Here is a 19,721-nt window from a genome sequence, read left to right as displayed (position 1 = left end):
TCTTGTCATCTTTTTTGGGAATCGATAAGCAGAATCAAAGAGCATGCTTTGCAAATAATTCTTGGTTTTTCTACATGTATACATTTAAAATGGCTACAATTCAGAACAACTTCATGATACCCAACTCTTGCTTGAAGTTTTGCCTGGGACTAGGAGAAGTAGGCTGGGTCTAATTGCTGGTCAAATGCACAAGGTGAAAGAACACAGTGTCTAGGTAGTACAGTATAATACTTCTCTGAGCTAAATGACTTAGCCTATAAAGAGTTAGGTAGGTCTGGGAACTGAGCTGCATAGAGTTCATATCAGGGTGTAGGTCTGCGATGGAGACCGGGCCAGGATAAGACACAGGTTGTAGGTTAGAATCCCTCCCCGCCACTAATACCCCTTTTACACCAAAGACCCGAACACAGAGAGACGTCTACACCAAACCCGATAACCAGTGATAAATCCCGGTGTCCAGACTGTTTGACACAGGTCAGACAGAGTGGTTGCATTATTTTGGCTCTGTTAGTTAATTGTCCCACATTGACCATTTTATTTAAGTGGCCCGTGATTTGTGTGGGTCGTCTATGTGGTTGTCTCAATGCAGGGCAACTTTTGTATACTGGTGTTCAACCTGCATCTGATTTTGAGTCGAGAGCTAAGGGGGGAAAAAAATGGTTGCGAGTGGCTTGACCCTGATATCTCGCTTTGTTTAGATAGGTCTAGGTACAGAACTATAACAGGACAGGGAACAGATAGTGGGGCCGAGCCTTGGAAACTAAAATAAGGCGGAATGGGATTATGAAAACCATTCCTTATAGGTAGCTCAGCCTCAGGGCTCTCAGACGGCCCCGAGGTTACGAAGGTAAAGACAGGCTTAAGTCTCGGGCTGGGGATTTAAGTCTAGGTCTATGGCGGATTTTAAATCTGGGGCTCTAAGAGGCCTGGTCCAGGGCTCTCAGCAGGTCACAGCCCTGGAGGAGGTGCAGGTTGCCCTGCAGCGGGACGTTGACCTCGCAGTCGTAACCGGTCAACTCTGGCAGACAGGAGGAGTCAAAAGAAGAGCCGACCAAACGACTCGCAATACCTACAAAGTGAATTAAAGAAAAGGAAAGAAAATCTGTGTCAATGATTCAATACGACCAGGTAGGAAGACAGTGAGCAACATTTAGCAACAATCTTCATTTTACTAAGTTATTTTTGTCTGTTATTGAGACCTAAACCTTTTTTTTCTTAAAACAAGTTAAAGGGGTGATAGAATGCAAACCCAAGTTTACCTTGTCATAGTTGAATAACGACAGTTCGTGGGTAAAATGGGAATACAGAGAACCTCAAAGTCCCATTGACACCTCTTTCCTCTGCAAATCTCACAATTTGAAACTGCCGATGAAAACGGGCGAATGTCAACAAAGCTAATAGTTGACGTCAACTCGGTGGCTGTGCCTTCATTGGCTCTGGTCTGTACCTTTGTCACGCCCCAAAATTTACATACAGACCACTGGTCTGAGACCAAGTAGGTCAATGAATCAAATCGAAGCATTGAAGGCAATGCAGCTGCCAGTTCTGCCGTTGTTTACCTTTTTCTTCTTCTTCTAGTCTGTAGAAATAGCAAAGTCAGTAGCCTTTCCTCATTAGTGCCAACTACAACTAGTGATTGCAACTAGTGTCGCGACCACCACGCGGAAGTATAAACAGTTACGGCGCTCCCATGATGTCGCACTGGCACTCGGCAGGTCGGCTGCGGCTAGTATACTGCACGTTTAAGGCCTAAGGCATTGCAATTCAGTGTATTCTCAACCCTTTGTTGAACAGAGAGCGCCATCTAGTGGGCTCAGAAAATAAAGACAATGCTTCACAAAGCTTCATTTGGCCATCACTACTGTCCCCGTCCACAGCAGCGGTACTCCTGCCTGCTTCTCCAAACTGGGGGCGTGCTGACCGCCATCTACTGTAGCTAACACAGGAACTATGGATAAGAACCTCATACAACCCCACTTCAAAAAAATTATAATCAGAACTCTCCCTTTAACACTGAGGATTGTAAGCAGCAAAGTCAGGTCAGCTCACCCTCCGTCTTGTTGGAAGGCAGCATGTTATAGGTGTAGCTGCAGCTCTTTCTGGGAAAGGGTTTGTCATTTGCACCACCTATCCAGTTCCCTGGATTCTGCGACTTCCTGTGTTGCTGCAGAGAGCTGAGACATGAAGCCATGCTGCCTGGCATCGTCCTCCCCATCTCGGACGCTGAGACAGAGAAACAGAGGAACAGTTGACGAGTGGAACAGAGCAGTGGTGGAAGAAGTATTCAGATCCTTTACTCAAGTAAAAGTACTAATGCCACACTGTAAAAATACTCTGTTAGAAGTAAAAGTCCTGCATTGAAAATGTTTCTTAAGTAAAAGTATGTAAGTATCATCAGGAAACTGTACTTAACGTATTACAAGTAAAAGTACTCAATGTAGAAAAATCCTCACATTTTAGAAACTGGAAACAATCCAAACTGTTCAAGTTTCAATCAACAAGTGTTTAATGGGCTAATCATTGTCATCAATGGTGTAGGCTATTATATTGTTGGGTAGTTTAATTTATAATAAAGCCTTGTATTTTATAAACTACATGTGTTTTGTGTGCAAAAATCTTAATTTGTAAAGTAACTAAAGCTGTCAGATGAATGTAGTGGAGTAAAAAGTCCAATATTTCTCTCTGAAATGTAGTGGAGTAGAATTAGAAAGTGGCATGAAAAGAAAAGACTCCAGGACAAGTACCTCAACATTTGTATTTAAATACAGTCCTTGAGTAAATGTACTTAGTTACATTCCACCAGTGGAACAGAGGATAGATAGGGCAAGAGGTTTTACACACACACACACACACACACACACACACACACACACACACACACACACACACGCACACGCACACGCACACGCACACGCACACACACACACCTGCCAGAGATCCTGCGCTGAGGGAGCGATCCATGGCGGCACAACCGTCACCCCTCATCTTCTTCCATATGATTTCTGACGGCGTACTTTCACCCTGAAACACAGTTACTCGGTTTCTTAATTAGCTGCTTTTTTCAGGCAGTTGAGAAAAAGTGCAGTCTGTGGGAGAAAGCTCCATTTGGAGTGAAATGTGTTTTTTTTTTTTTTTTTTACTTCATACAACTATTACCTACCCATAAAACTATATAACACACTTAAAGACGGGAAAAATCCCCAAAAAGCATAATAGGGGCTCTTTATATGAGTCTTGGTCTTGTTTTTAAATCACGTAGCCAAGATAATAAAGGCTTTTAAATTTGTGTGTACTTAACACATGGTGTCAGGGGATTCGATCACTGTTAGATCCAAGTAGCCCTTACTCCTTTATTTTTCATTAATTAGCTGAAAACAAGCTGAAGTAAAACTAAATGCAAGTCTCAACCCTGTTACTAATGGACAGATGGACTGGATAATCTGCCCTATTTTCATGGCGTAATGATTCTCAGGAATAGTATCATTTTTAAATGGTGGACCCCTTTCAACTGAAACTTAACTTGCTGTTTGATAAATTCCTGCATATTAGAGAAACTCACGAGAGCCATCTGAGTGAAGGAGCGCTTGATACTGTTGGCCATGGCCACTCTGGCTGGACTCATGTCTCTGTAGGCTTGTACGAAATTGTCAATGGACCTGCGCGCACACACACACACACACGCGCACACGCACGCACACACACACACACACACACACACACACACACACACACACACACACACACACACACACACACACACACATTTAATCTTGATGTCAGAACATTCTTTAGATTGGTAGTTCTACTAACTGGGTGGATAATTGTCTATGTTTTAATGTATTCTTGTATCCACCCTCTTAACTTTGCTTTGTAATCTGTCACTTGTAGTTAATTACTCATCAATGCGAGTATAAATTAGAGATGTTCCGATACCGATACCACTGCCCAAAATGCTAGTATCGGTATTGGAAAGTACTGGAGTTTATGCACTGATCCGATACCGCGTAATTTAGCCCCGAAGAAAAACTACTCTAAAGTAGGGCTGCACAATAGTAGGAAAATATCTAATTGCGATTATTTTGACTGATATTGTGATTGCGATATGATTCACGATATTGGAGGGAACTATCATTTTTGTATCATTATTCTTATTTTCACTGAAAAATATAAAGAAAAAAAAATGTTTGCGAGGATCTGTATCAAACAAAGATTTTTTCTTTAGTCTGTAGGATACGATTTGTAGGCCAGGATGGCCTAAGCCTAACCCTAACCCTAACCCTAACCCTAACTTGTCATGAAAAAAACCCAATGACACTTACTAAAAGAAGCGTTATGTCATAAACGTTTATGACTTGTTTATAATGTTTTATGACACGTTCATGACAGTGTCATGTCACTCTTGTATGTATGTAGATACCTTCAAGTGTTACCAAAAGTTCTGTGGCGTTCATTGTTTGTGTGTGTTCATGTTTCACAAAAAGTTTTAACCTGAGCCAGGCTGAACAACAAAGATGGAAATCATATCACATCCATACAGGGACAGTGGTATACAGCTGTTAAAACATTATAAAATATATGACACACTGGTTTGGGATCAGTACTCTGTATCGGGCGATACGCAAGTTCAGGTATTAGAATTGGTATCGGGATGGAAAAAATGGTATCGGACCATCTCTAGTATATCTGGAACACTTATGCTAGGTATTAAAAAACCTGTACTTTGAAAACCTCTCTCTAGTGTTGATTGTTACATCACCTCTGTTTCTGCATGAGGTGTGGCATGTTCTGTTGGCAGGATGGGCGCTCCTCTCCTGAAAAAGTGTCCATCAGGTAGGTCTTGGTAGCGCGTTGTGGTTGCTGGTAGGTTAACAGAGGGTCCGGAGGCCACTGCAGATTCTGCCTGCCCCCCATGGAGGACAGAGGGGTGCTGGCTGGAGCCTGGTACGGGGGATTCTGCATGTGCCCCATCACGCAAAACCCTGCACGCGAGTCCACGGTCCCATGGCGGGAGCCTCTCTTCTCGCCCGCGGCCCAGGACGCAGCCGCCTGGTGCTGGAAGTGGCCCTGGGGCGGAGGAGGGGAGGCTAGTGGCTGGAAGAGGCTGGCGATGTGGCTGAAGCTCTGCCGGCTGGCCTGGCTGCCCTTGCTCCCCACGGATCCTGCTGGACCCCCCTCCAGGGGATCCGACTCTGGGATGATGGGATTCAGCTCGAAGTCCTCGCCATCCATCGGGATGTAGGGAGCCAGAGTCTCCAGGTCTAAGTCACTCAAGTCCCTCTGGGAAAGCAAAAGATGACATGGTTTGTTAAAAAAAGTTATTTAGCTGTTGCATTATGTTTTTCCTTCTTATACTGTGCAGGTAAATACATTTTTACAATCTCATGTAGTTTTGACATTATTGTTCAAACCTTGAAAGAGAAGTGAAAGTAACAGAGCGGCAGTAAAGTTTTGGTGCACCCTGATTGGTGCATCTGAACAGGGAGCGGTGAATTTTTGCAAATCACACTACAGGCTGTAGGTGGTGCCAGAGGAGCCAGATTTATTTTTTTATTACCTGCTTCATGTAGTTCTACTTGAACATAGGGTCAGTTTCAGCAAATATGACACAAAGTTTTATAAGTCTTACCTACTACACCTTTAATGTGTGATTATTTTCACTTAATTAAAGTCAATTAAACCTGTCCAACGCATTCTCATCGTACGAAAATGTATGCACCCTAATACGTATGATATCTTACGAAAATAAACAACGGCTGGCTGGTCACGTGATGCCGGCTACAGAGCGCTCAATGGCGTTTTAAGCCCCGAACGTCGACTTCAAGGCAGCGCTGCGACCGTCGACTTCAAGGCACCTAACCCTAACAGTTAAGTTTAGGCACCAAAACAACTTGTTAAGGTTAGGAAAAAGATCATGGTTTGGATTAAAACACTCCCAAGGAACACGCATTTCCTGGGTGAAAGTCTTTTGTTTTCCCCGGGAAGCGAACTCCGCTCCCTGGCTTGAAAGCGCTGTGTTTCATGACCCACCCATGCACCCCCGAATGCATTACATCCCAAATAGGAAAAGACAACGAAAGCCAAGTTTTCAATCAGAGTCAGTAAACAAGACCTCATAAATCTAATTACTGGAAAGATAACAGAGAAACCAAGTTTCAGACATAGAGCATATTCGCGGGACACACAGCACCTCGGTGTCTGCAGGACTGTTGTTGCCTTCAGTGTCCAGAGCAAAGAGCTTCTCAGTCAGCTCCACCTTCAGATCGCTCTCCACTGGGCTGTAGTAATCACCTGGGCTGCTGGGCTGCAGGGTGAGAGAGAGAGATGGAGGGAGGATGGAGGAGAGGAGAATAATGGACGGGGGCGAGAGGACAGAGAGGAACAAGAGCACAGAGGAGAAAAAGGGACAACGCGTAAGAGAAAGAACAGTGTAAAAAAGAAAGCGAAAGACACAAAGAGCGAGAGAGTTTTGACAAAGGCGCCATTCACCGCTAAGAGCCTGTTCCTTCCAAATATCCACCCCCGTTATTCTCACACACATTGCCCAAAGTTGGTGGCCTTTAACCAATCCCCCCCCTCACCCCCCCAGGCCTCACTGAACACAGAAAGAACAAACGATGAAACAAACTGGCCAAACTAACTAATTACTCTTTTCAGTTTCCAGTTCAGACCAAAGATTCGCGACGAGACAAAACCGTTTCAGAATGTCGCAGGGAAAAGTTGCAGTGGTCCCAGCACGACTCAGACCAGCGGATGGCGTTGCCTTGGACACAGCTGGTCAAGTCGCCAGAGGCTGGTTTTAGAACATAAGGGATGTCCCCTGTTTCAATAGAGAAGTCAGCTAATGATCCAAAATCCATTTTATTTCTATGTTACTAACAGCTGGTCGAAATGGCAGAGCTTTAGACGGAGCCTCAACGACCGCCCGAAAACACTGTAATGGTGTGTGTCCATTGTCAGTGTCATTTCAACGCTTCCCATTCATTTATATGGGAGCAATGCATTCTGGTAGCACCACCGGGACTTTGGAGAAGCGGGTTGTTGACTCGCCAGCTCCTCATTTGCATAAAGTTGAATCCAGCCAACTTTATGTAAATGAGGAGCGGCCGGCTTGATGCCTCTCAAAAGCTGACATCTTTAAAACTGACCTTTGTCGATCTGAAATAGCTCTGGGGAGTTTTCTCCCCGGAGTCCCTATGCTTCTTCTTCACCCAGAATATCGCCTTGGAATTGGGTGGCACCTACACCGGGGTCTTGGGTGCAGCTGACGCTATGGACTTACTACACCCTGCTACGCTCTGCGTTTCCCCGCAGTGTCCGACTGCGTCCTGCTGCGTCCAACCGCGTCCACCCAGGCTGCTGTGCCACACCACACCCCGTAACGCCCTGCTGTGCCCTACTATGACATGAACTACTACGACTACCATTGTGGTCACTGTTTCACTATCTTTATTATGACTATTATTGCCACCATTCACCACACCCCCAACCGGTGCCGTCAGACACCGCCTACCAAGAGTCTGGGTCTGTCCGAGGTTTCTTCCTAACAAAAAAGGGAGTTTTTCCTTGCCACTGTCGCAATAGTCACTGCTAATGCTTGCTCTTGAGGCAACCACTGTAATAGTTGGGGCTTCATAAACTACAGAGTGTGGTCTAGACCTACTCGATCTGTAAAGTGTCTCGAGATAACTCTTGTTATGATTTGATACTATAAATAAAATTGAATTGAACTGAATTGAATTGAAATAAAGACAGATTTAGCAACTGCATGAACTGCATCTCGCTTAAAAAGTGAACTATTATTGTAAAATAAGACATCGTATTCCAAAGAACCACCATTATGGTCGGTTTTGAAATCAGGGAGCAGACAACCCACGTTACGCATTCGTCCAATCAGCTGCAGCCATCGCGGTTGTAGAAGGGTGTAGACTGTTTCCTTTGCTTGTCAGTGGTCATTGAAGAGAAACTGGTGGCAAGCTCACTACTACTGGCGATCCCATCCGTTGAAAACAACGTGTAAATGGACACGTACCGTAAGGTTATATGGTCAAGCGAGATAGAGAGTGACTGAAGAGAGGGAGCGGGTTGAGTGGTGTTAGAACAAAGCAGCGAATCAGAGAAATAAACCGTTGTTTTCGCCGATTCATCACTAGAAATGCAACTGTAGCAAGCATCTCACTATCACTGATGTTATCCACATTCATATTTAGACGAAACAAATGATATATCCAGCTACAAAAAAGCCTTAGGGCCCTATCTTGCACCCGGCGCAGCGCAAAGCCCGACGCAAAGCCCGGCACAAATGTCTTTGCTAGTTTAAGACCCACGCATTTGTCAATTTCCCATCCAGCGCCTACGTCGTTTAAATAGCAAATGCACCTGCGCCCATCTTTGCGCCCATGGGCGTGCTGGTCTTTCTTGGAGGTGTGTTCAGGTGAATTCTTGGCGCATTGCTATCTTGAGGCAGCGGGAAGTGATCATTGACCAACAAAAACCTGGTCTAAAGTCAATAACGCAGCATTTCATGGTTATTTTAACAGCGAATTAGTAAAATGCGCCTAGGCTCGTGCACAGCGCGCGCACACTATGCTTGTGTGTGTGTGTGTGTGTGTGTGTGTGTGTGTGTCTAACACACACACACACACACACACACACACACACACACACAGGGAAGCGCAGCAGAACACAAACATGCAAATTATTACAAATAAAAATATTACGGTGCAAATCCTCCATCATAACAGCAATGCACCAAGGTACAAACGCGCCTGGCTTTTAAAGGGAATGGGAGATGATCTCTGATTGGTTTATTGCATGTTACGCCCAAAACACACCTATGAATTAATGAAGACACTAAGTACAACCCTTTTGAACCATGCGCCCGGCGCACGGACCCTTTTTTCCCACCGTCAAACTAGCAAAAGTGGATTTGGACACGCCCTAAACGCACCTGCGCCAGGCGCTTCACGCTGTTCCCTTAGATCGTTAAAATAGGGCCCTGAAAGTCAGAATGTTAGAATGGAAGTCCAAAGAGTCGTCGCTATGGAGATGATACACCGTCTCGTCGCATTTGTGCAGACCGGCGCGTTGCAAGAAGCCACAAGTTTCAACTTGTCTCGTGGCGCATCTTTGGTCTGAACTGTCTCAGTCTCCTCACCGTGGAGCAGCTGCTGAGGCTCGGCGTGGCGCTGCCCGGCGGCGGATTCTCCTGCATGATGAGTTTACCCGCCATGGTAGCCATGTCCCTTGGAACTGGTGCCGGAGGGGCAGGCTTGTGGTTCTCGCTGGCCCAGGATGGAGGTCCAGGAGGGGGCATAGCTGTGGCAGACATCTGGGTGTATCCTGCAGGCTGTTGGGGCTCCTCGAACGGAGGGCGATCTGTGAGATCTGTGAGAAAGAAGCAGAAATTAGAGTCAGTTGTGAAGAGATGGGATAAAGCAGAGATCTTCCACAGGTGGTCCTTGACCCCTATGGGGTGGGTGCAAAGGGGTCGCCAAATTATGTTAAAAAAATCTATTTAAAAAATGTAAATGTCTGAAAATTAATACATTAATATGAATCCAACATATTAATAGCAAAGATAAATTGGCCTATTTGTGGAAAAAAAAGTGATTTACATATTGAAGATAAGCTTACCATAGGTAAGGTAGTCATGCAGTTAAGCTTAAGGAGTCACTGGGCCTTCCAAATGTATGTTTACAAAATGTTTAAACATGACATTAAATAATAACCTTTTATTTTCATCCATTCGGCCCAGTTTAACATGCACGTGCACGTAACATGCACGTAACATGCAATTGTATGCAATACTGTATATGTACAGCAGTAGGGGGTCCCTACTCAGTCTCTTTCAGCTAAGGGGTCCCTGGCCTAAAAAATGTCAAAGACCCCTGGGATAAAGAATAAATTTGCCATGGCGAATGAGGGTTGAACATGAGACTGATGCAAATATTAATAAATGTACAGTGCTCAGCATAAGTGAATACACCCATGCTAAAGTTGACTACAAAGAGGAATAAAAAAATCATCTTTTGGAAATTGATCTTAATGCCTTAATTAAAAAATGAGGAAAAATCCAACCTTTAAGGAAACCAATTTTCTTTGTGAATGAATAATGTATCGTAAATAAATAAATGTTCTTCCTTAAAATACAGGGGGCATAAGTAAATACACCCCTATGTTAAATTCCCATAGAGGCAGGTAGAGTTTTATTTTTAAAGGCCAGTTATTTCATGGATCCAGGATACTATGCATCCTGATAAAGTTCCCTTGGCCTTTGGAATTAAAATAGCCCCACATCATCACATCCCCTTCACCATACCTAGAGACTGGCATGGGGTACTTTCCATAAGATCATCTCTCAATGCAAAACTGAAATAAAACCATGCCAATCTCTGTGTTTATTAAGATCAATTTCCATTTTTTTATTCCTCTTTTTAGTCAACTTTAGCAGGGGTGTATTCACTTATGCTTAGCTCTGTTTGTGCCAAATGTTGTCTTGCAAGGATGTAAGTAGCTTTTATATCATCAAATGAGGGTAGAATTTATAATCAATACTAGAGTTCACAATATTTCATCAGAGCCTAAAATGTGAGAAATATATTTAACTCCAGCCACATGATGCTTCATGTACTTCATATACCCGTTCATTAACAAACTTTGGTTTAACTGACTCACTTTAAACTGGTTGAACTCACTCTTAAAAAGCAGGATTATTTACAGGAAGCCTTGTTGTTTGTTGTTTCGTAAGTTGCCTTGCTATCATAATGAAACCAACAAAAGATGAAGGTGGATACAGACCGAAGTCCAGGCTGATGATTGTGTCTCCGGGTGTCGGGGCCAGCTGGGCGAGGTCCTCCGGCTCCTCCTTGAGTTTGGTGAAGAGGGCTTCTCCCGGCTCTCCGGTCACGCCTGCACCTCCGGCAGTGAAGAAGCTGTTCATGTGGTGCGGCTTGAACAGGGTCTCGGTCTGCTTCAGGGAGAAAACCATCGACTTCTCCTCGATGTCACTGCAGGTTTGGAGGAGAGCAGAGCACATATACAAGCCCATAATAAGTAGGGGTGTAAATCACCCAGGGCTTTAAAGGTCTAATGTGTAGGAATTTCTCCCATCTAGCGTTGAGATCATATATCGCAATCAACTCCCTCGCGCCACGCAGTTCAGAGTACGTATTACAGCTACGGTAGCCTTCACGCTTCAAAAAGCCACTGTCTTGTTCTTTTCAATATCCTTTTTCTTTTTCTGGGTGAAGAAGAAGACTCCTGTTCCTGAAATTTGGAGTTTGAATATGTGTGGTCCTCCATGTTTCCATTAGCAGCACCTGTGAGGTTATCATGTGACAGCGAAAACGCAAAAGGCGGAGCAGTATGTCCTGTATGTACCTTACTGGCTAACGTATTTCAAGATGGCGCATGAATATGGAGCGTCTACCCCAGTTCATGCGAATGGAAATTTAAAAATTTCAAGCCGATAGGAATACTTGGAATTGATGGTGGTGGTAAATATTCATGAAGAAGGACAAGTTTGTGAACGGTCAACACAGATTTTGATCATGAACAACTAAACACAGAAATGTTTCCAGATTGGTCTGTTTTCCGCCAAGAAATTTGTGTGACACAAATTTGGAAAAGTGTTAACCCCCTATCCATAACCATAACCATAACATTGCCTAATCCTAGTGCCTTCCAGGCAGCGCTGCCTGGAAGGTGACGTCGGGGGCTTAAAACACCGATAAACGGTTCTTACCTAGACATCTAAGAACAAATGACACTTTTTAGACTAAATTTAACATGATTTTGACATTTACAACTTTTCACCAACAATCTGCCAGAGCTGCAGCGTGACAGTGCTCACCTGAGGACGTAGTTTATGCACACGATGCACTGGGGCTGGGAGTTGCGGCTGTTATAAATAACAGTTCCCTGGGTTTCTACCCAGACGTAGCCTCCGGTCTTAGCCAGCATGCGATACTGACCGCTCACTGCCTGACCCTTGGAACACACTGCGGAGAGAGAGAGAGAGAGAGAGACAGAGAGGGAGAGAGGGAGAGAGAAGTAAGAAACAGCAACATGTGTTATCAGCTTTCGTGTTTGGTGATTCAAGACAACTCAGGTGTGGAACTGAGCCATGTTTTATGCACGAGGCTGTGAAATCAGCCAAACATTGGTCAGCTGAAGAAAGTGGGATGTTTTACTTTGGGCTGAGAGGGAGATGTGCTGGCTACAGGCCAAAGATCAGCACTGGCGTGGGAAAGAAGCAAAACTGTGGTGAGAGAGTTAGTGTTAGTGTGAGTGTGTGAGTGTGTGAGTGTGTGTGTGTGTGTGTGTGTGTGTGTGTGTGTGTGTGTGTGTGTGTGTGTTTTGAGGAAGCTCAAGGCAACATTACATGTAGCGGAGAACGCTGTTAGCATGTGCTATCAACAGGCTGGTCACGTTGGCTGTGAGAGCCGGTAGTCTGTGTGTGTGTGTGTGTGTGTGTGTGTGTGTGTGTGTGTGTCATAGAGAGAGCCCTTTATCTCTGAAGATTTCAGCCAACTAAGGACGCTACTTAGACCAGAAAAAGAGGAACACACACCAACACAATTCAAAGATAAAAATTATTTCAACTTTGACCAAGTTTCCGCAGACCTTTCAAAACATAACCAATGACGTATACCTGCGCGGCCTATCTTACGGTTGTACCTCTGATCATGCGTAGGCGGCCTTAAACTGCACCGGGAACGCGCAAATCTCCCCGCAGAGTTATTTCTCGTTTTATTAAAAAAATTTATTAAAAATGAAAACATCTCACTGTCAGCAAAGCAAGAAAATAAAGTATCACTTTGGTTCTAAACGTCAAGAATTGTTTTACTGTTACAGAAAAAAATTAAACCAATGCTGTAGGTAAGAGGGATGTTTAGTTGCCATACTGCCATTATGTTTCAGGCCAGGGGTAGTTTTAAGGAACTAAATTACCACTTTTCCTCTTGTACTCACACTGCTGTTCAGAGCTTCTAATGATATAGTGCTGTCAGTGGAGAGAAAAGCCATGACACACACACACACACACACACACACACACACACACACACACACACACACACACACACACACACACATTAGAATGTAATAGAGGCCACCTGGTCCCCTCTCTGTCCACTGTGTTTGTGGCAGCAGATGTGCAAACCTCATCAGGCCATCAATGGTTGAGCTTAATTTAATAAAGACAAGACATCTTAATACCACGCTGCTGCTCTGCACCCCCCCCCCACCCCCACACACACACACACCCTCCCCCCACACACACACACGGTTTTACCTCAGATCAAATTTAACAAGAAATACAGTCTGATAATCATACATAAATAACATTTTGAAGTATTTTTTTCTCAGCACTGGTCCTCCTGTAACCTAAATCCTGTCCAAAATGACATCCTTTTGATCCTCATTTTGAAGTGGATCGCTGAGTTGTTTTTTTGTCGTGGGAAGAGCTGCTAATCTACTTTATTTGTTTTAATGGAATTGGGCTGTTGTGTGAAAATGGTAGAAGGGAAATATGTTTTGGCACCAACATACAGGCCTATTTCCGTCTGGAACAAAGTGAAGTTACAGAGCAGCACAGTGAATATTTATAATGTTAATCCAGTCTGAATGAGGCGTTATAGAATAGCTAGTCTCGCTTTGCCAGACCTTCCTCCACAGCGCTGCGGAGGAAGGTCTGGCTACTCCACACAGCATTCTGGGATGGGAGAAAAACGTGCTCTGGTTTATTGGCATTTCTTTAAACCAATCACAATCGTCTTGCTAAGCATTGCAAAATAGCATCGGGAAGGAACTTGTTTTGGTGGAACATGTGTACGTTCAAAAGTTGTTTTAGTCGTGCAACAGAAAACTCAGATTGGACAGATAGTCTAGCTAGCTGTCTGGATTTACCCTGCAGAGATCTGAGGAGCAGTTAACCATAGTCCTCATAATTTGAAACTAGAAAATATTTACACTTAAGCTGGAATGAGAGAATTTGAACTCTTCTCATAAAAAAGGACTCAAACCGTCTATCAAAATAGTTGGGGATTAATTTAATAGTTGACATCTATTCGTTTAAAGGTCCCATGGCATTAAAAAATTCACTTTATGAGGTTTTTTAACATTAATATGAGTTCCCCCAGCCTGCCTATGGTCCCCCAGTGGCTAGAAATGGTGATAGGTGTAAACCGAGCCCTGGGTATCCTGCTCTGCCTTTGAGAAAATGAAAGCTCAGATGGGCCGATCTGGAATCTTCCCTTTATGACGTCATAAGGGGAAAGGTTACCTCCCATTTCTCTGCTTTGCCCGCCCAGAGAATTTGGCCCCCCATGAGAAAGAGAGAGACATCATGGCTTGAAAACAAGAAAAGTGGCAGTTGGTCAAGGCCACACCCCCACCCTCCACCTTGCCCCTCCCCCTCTCTCCTCCTCAATAGCATTTAAAGCTACAGACACAGAAATGGCACATTCTGAAGGAAAGATCATTGTGGGACTGGCTCTAGTGGCTGTAATTCTGCACCAAGGCTGAATTTCGGGAAAGAGACTTCAGATACAGTATTAGGGGACCACTAAAGTCTATATAAAAGAGACTTCAGATACAGTATTAGGGGACCACTAAGGTCTATATAAAAGAGACTTCAGATACAGTATTAGGGGACCACTAAGGTCTATATAAAAGAGACTTCAGATACAGTATTAGGGGACCACTAAGGTCTATATAAAAGAGACTTCAGATACAGTATTAGGGGACCACTAAGGCCTATATAAAAAGAGACTTCAGATACAGTATTAGGGGACCACTAAGGCCTATATAAAAGCATCCAAAAAGCAGCATGTCATAGGACCTTTAATAATGCAGATCTATTGGAGTGGTATTGATTTGGTGCCTCTGAGTGTGTGTGTGTGTGTGCACATGAGTGTGTGTGTGTGTGCGCTTACAGTTGTGGTGGCTCTTGGTGACGCCGTCCGAGTCCAGGGCGTGGTAAAAGTCGTAGACTGAACGACCCAGCAGATCCTCGGGAGTGTAACCCATCAACCCTGTTACCCTGCAACACACAGTCACACACACATTTTAAATAATGCACATATTTCCCTTTTTGCTATGCACAGCAGTTATTCATTTGAACTTTTGTGTTGTCGTTGTGATTCCCTTCTCTCACGCGAGGCTCAAAAAGACGGAATCCTGCACACTGTCCTGAACGTCTGCACTTCAAAAGGCCTCACGCACGATTTGGAAATCAAGGTGAGTCTTCCAAAAACAAGAATTGTTCACATTCCCCGTCTCGGCTGAATCCCTGCATTTCTGGGAACAGCTAATCTCTTTCTGTCACTCTCACCACGAGTTCACTTTGTTAATGAGGATTTTGTTACTGGCTCACCTCATTTAAAAAAATCCCTTTTCTTTCCTTTTATTTCTTTCCAGCTCTCTTTGCCCAGTAAATACCTCAATAATACAGGTTACTGGGGGTGAATTACAGGATCGCAGGCCATGGTTACATACTTGGAACCTGTGGTGGAATGTAGGGTGAAGGTTTAGTTATTAGTTACTTTCCAAAATTCAGATTTTTTGCGCACAAAACACATGTAGTTTACAAAATACGATGTTTTGTTATAAATTAGACTACCCAACAATGTAACGGCCTACAAGTGCAGCTGAAATGATTAGACCATTAAACACAGAATTCGTTTTTGACGCTTTTTTTGGATGCATTCACCCTTTTTTTTCCGTTTCCAGTTCCTAAAATGTGAGGATTTTTCTGCATCAAGTACTTTTACTTGTAATACTTTAAGTACATTTCCCTGAGAATACTTTCATACTTTTACTTAGGCAACATGGTTTCAATGCAGAGACTTTTACTTGCAACAGAGAGTTTTTTACACTGTGGTATTAGTACTTTTACTTGAGTATAGGGTCTGAAATACTTTTTCCACCGCTGCTTGGAACACATACTTGGAGTGGTTTATTCTCTCTCAGAAGGAGAGTCTCTTCCCAACAAACTGCGCTGTGAGAACATAATCCAAAGTAACAACAGGAAATGACCCCCGGACAAAAAGTTCTATAGGAGACCAGAGGGGGTACACTGGGACAACGAGTGCAGACTAACGAGTCATGCTTAGCACCGAATTAAAGAGGCTGGAATGGGATTTCATTTGACTCCTCCAGCCAACAAAATCTTTCAGTCTGGCAGGATGAAAGTTTACCGAATCCATCTCCGATAAGCTGTTTGGGAGTGTGACACATGAGCGTGGGTTGGCTTGTAAACTTAAATAACATTGGGCCTCATTCACCAAACGTTCTTAAGAAAAAAAAAATTCTCAAACCCCACTTAAGCAGTTTTCATGACAATTCTGGCATTCACCAATGCTTTTTTCTTATTTGGGATTTGTTCTTAGGTAGGAACAGAATCAACACACACTCAAGAGCACTCTTACGCACAATTTAGAGCTAACAGGTTTGCGCAAAATAAGTACTTAGTCCGTTCTAATTTAAAATGTAATATTTCTCTCCTTTATAAGTTTGTACTAATTATTTTCATTATTTTACACATAATTATATCTTTGTTGGTTTTCATAAATACACACTACACTTACGCTTATTTGTAAAGCACTTTATATCACCATTGTGTATGAATTGTGCTAGGCCTACTGTACATACTTCATCAGTTATGCGCCCTTCTCCGGATACAGAGTTCGCTGAGTAATTGTATTCCATGCATCGGTTTTATTTGCTGCTTTGTATCCACTGCTGACGCTAGTAAATATGTCTCGTTTTTTAGGTTAACTTCTTGCAGCAGTACCTCCACTTCAGAATTACTAAAGTCTTGCGTCTCGCGTCTTTTTGACATTTCTTTAAGTGTGCACGCGACACGGCCCTGCCATCTCATGCCCTTTCATGGGAATTAACGGGGCGTTTACCTATGCTAAATAGGAGCAACGGGCACGAGCTTTCAATTTCCGAAGACATTGGGATTCATCATTCTAAGAACACACCTGCAAACAATTCTGCTGTTTAAGAACACGTCATGAATCAGATGTAGACTTTTCTTATGAACTTTCAAAAGAACAAATTTAAGAAAAAACTTAGGAAGATATTGGTGAATGAGGCCCAATGTCATAGTGCAACTTTTTTTAAGATAATGTTTTGGCCATATTAGGCATTTATTATACAGGACAGCTGAATATGTGAAAGGGGAGTGAAAGGGCCGCAGGTTGGAATTGAACCAGTGGCTGCTGCGTTAAGGACTGAGCCTTGGTACATGGGGCGCACGCTCAACCAGATGAGCAATCCAGGCGCCCCTAAACTTCAATCTGTTTTATTCTAAATTTCAACACTTATGTTTTTCAAAGGACCCGTCTGCTTTCCTCAACATATCTGACCGCGCTATGTAATTGATGTGTATTTGTTCAAAACACAGTTACAGTGACACAAAATCTGCTTCCTGTTGAAAATGTTTAGATTATTTTCTGATGAAATATTGAACCATTTCAAATGAATCAAAATGTAAATTTCAAACATTAAATCAATGACCTGGTTTACTTTCCTCAACCGCACAGCCTTTTTTTTTTTTAAACATGGCAAACTTTAAAATTAAATTGTACATCATGTTATACAATCTAATACTACAATATTATTTTCTAACTTAATTGTCAAAAGATCATTAAACACACAAATGTTTGCAACCTAAAAAAAAAAAAAAGAACCTTTCTAAATTTCTCTGCTTCTCAACCGTTTCAAAGGACACACCGTTACATCTGGTTATGATAAAAACACAACGACCATATTCATTTTCTATGATCGATAACACGTTGACTCCGCTGTAGCTCTCGCAGCCTTTCTGACTAATAGGAATGGCTGGGAGTTTCCCAGTTATTTCCAATCATCTGTCATAACCTTGTTGATTGCACATTCCCGGAAAGAAATCCAGGAATTCGTGAAGATAAATTGTAAATGATCAAATCACAGGAGGATGAAGATTAACAATCTGTGGATGATTATGTTTCATGTGGATTAGTTGTGTGAGAGAGAGAGAGAGAGAGCGAGAGAGACTCCTCAGATTACATAACACAGACAGATGCAGGGAACGGAGGAAAGGCAGAGGAGAAAGGAGAGGGGTACATCTTAAAGTAAAGTGGACAAAATTACTGTAGGTGGGAAAAAAATGGAGGCAGTGAGAAGGGAGAAAGTGAATTAAGGACAGGAGCAAAAAAAAAGGAAAAGTTGGGAAAATGGAAGATCGAAAAGACACAGGGGAAAGGAGGAGGAGAGAGGAAAGTTCTAGTGAAAAAACAAAACTAGATCCAAGAGCGGTTGCAAGCTCCAAATTATAATAATGATGATGGCTTCAGACCCCCGATACACACACCATGTGACTCTCTCTCTCTCTCTCTCTCTCTCTCTCTCTCTCTCTCTCTCTCTCTCTCTCTCTCTCTCTCTCTCTCTCTCTCTCTCTCTCTCTCAAATTAGGGCTGCACGATATTAGGAAAATATCTAATTGCGATTATTTTGACTGATATTGCGATATGATTAACAATATTGGAGGGAATCATCATTTTTGTATCATTATTCTCATTTTCATAAAAAAGTGTGATTTTTTTTGCGAGGATCTGTACCAAACAAAGATTTTTTTCTTTAGTCTGCAGGATACGATTTGTAGGCCGGGACATCTCTGCAGCACCACAATACTTCATTCAGAATGGTTTGACACATATTTTGCCTTTAACAAGTATTGCGCCCCCTGCGATTTGGATATTGCACTAGTTCATATTGCGATTTCGATAAAATTGTAATTAATTGTGCGGCCCTACCTTAAATATGTGTTCAGGGAGAGACACCACACTGGGAAACTAAGAAACGTTTTGCTGGAGAGTGTGGAAAAACATGAGAGATCGTTTTGTCAAAGCTAAAAAAAACGGCTTCATGTAAAGATAGTTGTTAACAGTGTTACAAACATACAGTCATTTTGATTTGGAGATAAACAACAGTCACGTTAATGATTAGAGTAGATAAATGTAATGTTTCGCAGTACGTCTGTGTTTAACATGGATTACTACTGTTGCCAGGCAGCCTGCTTCCCTTTACTTCCCATCTCTTCTTCTCTACTACTTCTTGCTTATTTACAGATTATTTTGTCAGTACGCCCTCTGGTGTTTCGGAGAATACTGCAACGAACAATGTATTGAGCATCAGCGTCTCTGTGCCGCATCTGCGGCGGCCCACGCACGGTGTTGCGTTCCAGTATTCCCGACGCTTAAAGCTGCACGAATTAGCACTCAGAGTACCCGCAAAGGATGAAACGCACCTCGAACTGCGCTGCCAAGCAAAAGCGTCTCGGTGCTCCTGAGCTATTTACACATATTTAAATTAAGTAATATGCAGACATTTGGCGCAAAATGTCTACGCAAATTAGCGTCATGGCAAATTCACAGAGATCAGGTAACCCTAACCCCGAAATTTCACCAGGCGCAGAAGTGACTCGTTCCCGGCTGCGCCGCGGTTTTGTTCCGTACTCCGCCACGCGCCATACCACACCGGGAGCGATTTCTCCGAGCGTGTAGTGGTACACGTCCATATAGGCGTTGTTTTCACGGCAGAGGTCACCCCACTTCCCAGCATTGCCCACTACTGGGCTCTAGGGCTGCACGATATGAGGAAAATATGCGATACGCAATAACGTTGTTGAATATCGCGATAACGATATTACTTGCGATAAATTAACAGATATA

General features: G+C 43.2%; 1 protein-coding gene across 1 annotated transcript in view; it reads right to left on the bottom strand.

Moving 5' to 3' along the window:
- Positions 1–402: 402 nt before the first annotated feature.
- epas1b (endothelial PAS domain protein 1b) overlaps positions 403–19,721 on the bottom strand; it is an 85,076-nt gene continuing 65,757 nt past the window's right edge. Inside the window, exons 7-16 of the mRNA XM_031316086.1 lie at positions 14,937–15,043; positions 11,852–11,999; positions 10,798–11,006; positions 9,155–9,375; positions 6,188–6,301; positions 4,757–5,277; positions 3,560–3,656; positions 2,928–3,021; positions 2,050–2,223; positions 403–1,069 (exon numbers count right to left, since the gene is read on the bottom strand). Of these exons, the coding sequence (XP_031171946.1) occupies positions 918–1,069; positions 2,050–2,223; positions 2,928–3,021; positions 3,560–3,656; positions 4,757–5,277; positions 6,188–6,301; positions 9,155–9,375; positions 10,798–11,006; positions 11,852–11,999; positions 14,937–15,043 (1,837 nt within the window). The 3' untranslated portion in view covers positions 403–917. The remainder of the gene's footprint in view (positions 1,070–2,049; positions 2,224–2,927; positions 3,022–3,559; positions 3,657–4,756; positions 5,278–6,187; positions 6,302–9,154; positions 9,376–10,797; positions 11,007–11,851; positions 12,000–14,936; positions 15,044–19,721) is intronic.

Source organism: Sander lucioperca, chromosome 15, assembly GCF_008315115.2.
Source record: "Sander lucioperca isolate FBNREF2018 chromosome 15, SLUC_FBN_1.2, whole genome shotgun sequence".
NCBI lineage: Eukaryota > Metazoa > Chordata > Actinopteri > Perciformes > Percidae > Sander > Sander lucioperca.
The sequence above is the reverse complement of the archived record's forward strand: the minus strand, read 5'-3'. Positions and strand labels throughout refer to the sequence as shown.